Below are 2032 nucleotides of genomic sequence, written 5' to 3'. Positions count from 1 at the left end.
CTGTGAGCGCAAGATGACAAGGCAATGTCCACTTTCCCTGCAGACACAGACGAGAGCTGAGACCCAAAGGAAGCGAACTGGCGTCTCGCCGGCTGGAAACTCCTAGCGACTTGAGGGGGGGCTTCGGACCACGCAGAAACACACAGGATGGAGATCCAACCAACAGCACCGACGCCCAGGAGGGAGGGCACCCCGCGCCCGCCCTCCAAAGCCCAGAAATCCAGCTCCAGGCTGTCACAGCGCGGTAAGTCGGTGGACATGAAGGCAGACAGGGTGATAAAGATCAGGGCCGTGATGATCGACTTGGGGACGGGTTATTGCAAGGCCGGCTACACCGGGCTGCCCCTGCCCTCGGTGGTGCTCCCCTCAACTATGGGCAGACCCGTGCAGATGGGCACCGAACCAGGCGACAACCGCCAGGAGAATTTCGTGGGCGAAGTCCTGGCTGCACCGGAGCCAGCGCTGAAGCTGGCCAGCCCGCTGAGGCACGGCATCGTGGCGGACTGGGACGGGGCGGAAGCTCTCTTGGCTCACATCTTCCACAGGGCCCTGCGGATCCTCCCCGAGGAGCACGCCGTGATGGTGGCCGACCCTCCCCTCAGCCCGGCCAGCAACAGGGAGAAGATGGCCGAGGTCCTCTTCGAGACTTTCGGCGCCCCCTCCATTCACGTCGCCGACCAGTCTGTCCTCTCGCTCTACTCCTCCGGCTGCATCACCGGCCTGGTGGTCGAGTGCGGCCACGGAGTCACTCACGTGGCACCCGTGCATGAAGGCTACATCATGCCCCACGTGACGGCCAGGGCCGACTACGGGGGCGCCGACCTCAATGATTACCTACTGCAGCTGCTCAACGAGGCAGGTCACCGGTTCACCGAGGCCGGGCTCCACATCGTGGAGGATATCAAAAAGAAATGCTGCTACACCTCGGTCAACTTCGAGGAGGAGCTCGGCCTGGACGTGAACGAGCACCTGGTGGAGTACGAGCTCCCCGATGGCTACATCGTCTCGCTGGGCAAGGAGAGGTTCCGCTGCCCGGAGGCGCTCTTCAAGCCCTCCCTCATGGGCTCCAAGGAGCCCGGAGTCCACTCCCTGGCTTTGCACAGCCTGGACTCGTGCGACAGCCCCGTCAAAGACAGCATTGCCAGCAACATCCTCGTGTGCGGGGGCTCCACCATGTTCGGCGGCTTCTCGGAGCGCCTGCAGAAGGAGATGGACAGGCTGGGCAGCGGCAGGAACCCCGCCGTGCGCTGCTTCCCCGCGAGGAAGTACTCGGTCTGGCTCGGAGGCTCCATTCTGGCTTCCCTCCAGGCCTTCCAGCAACTCTGGGTGCACAGGAGAGAATACGACGAGTGGGGCCCATTTATCATTCATCGCAAGTGCTTCTCAATCTATTCGTTGGACGTTTAGGCGCCTTAGTTTAAAACTACGCCGATATCTAAGCCCATCTCATTCAGTTTTATCGCGACTTCTCCCGGATCTCAATGCTACTTCTCTTGGATGCCTTGACATAATAAAGCACTTCTCAGTATTTCATTTGTCCGCTTCATTCGTTTTTTTCTTGTATATGGGCAAGGGCCATTTATTGCTGGGGAGCGATGCCATTCTCTGTCAGTCTCCCACTCTCCGTAGGAGAAATCACCTGCAAGAATACACAGCAAGAGCCCAGTGTTACCTCAGGCATAGGAAGGAGAGGGGCAGGCCAAGACCATTGTCCTTCGATCCCAATCCGATTCACAAGGAAATCGAAGCGGGGGGTGGGTGGGGGGTTGACCTTTCACACCAGACCACTCCTAACCAGAGTCGTAAGTTCAGTGAAGCAGGGGGAGCCAAATAAATACTGGGGCAGACCGCAGAAGGCGGCCTTAAAACTCTCTTTCTCACTCATTCACACACAACCTTACAGCACAGTACATTAACTTGTACTGTGTGTTGTGTTTCAGGTCAAATAGTGAATGCTGTACAACTGCTCTCCTTCTGATACCTGATAACCAAACGGCTGCCGTCCTGTCAACGACTAAATTAAAAACAAACA

General features: G+C 58.0%; 1 protein-coding gene across 1 annotated transcript; it reads left to right on the top strand.

Moving 5' to 3' along the window:
- On the top strand, positions 1-1528 carry LOC138755063 (actin-like protein 7B). Its single transcript, XM_069920259.1, has one exon. It carries the CDS (start codon positions 148-150, stop codon positions 1405-1407), a length of 1260 nt encoding a protein of 419 aa, XP_069776360.1. The 5' UTR covers positions 1-147; the 3' UTR covers positions 1408-1528.
- The last annotated feature ends 504 nt before the right edge of the window (positions 1529-2032 follow it).

This window comes from Narcine bancroftii, chromosome 2 (genome assembly GCF_036971445.1).
Source record: "Narcine bancroftii isolate sNarBan1 chromosome 2, sNarBan1.hap1, whole genome shotgun sequence".
NCBI classification, from domain to species: domain Eukaryota; kingdom Metazoa; phylum Chordata; class Chondrichthyes; order Torpediniformes; family Narcinidae; genus Narcine; species Narcine bancroftii.
This window is presented reverse-complemented; position numbering and strand designations above follow the sequence as displayed.

Excerpts from the sequence above, each read along its gene's own strand:
- LOC138755063 (XM_069920259.1), top strand. The coding sequence starts at position 148 with ATGGAGATCCAACCAACAGCACCGACGCCCAGGAGGGAGGGCACCCCG.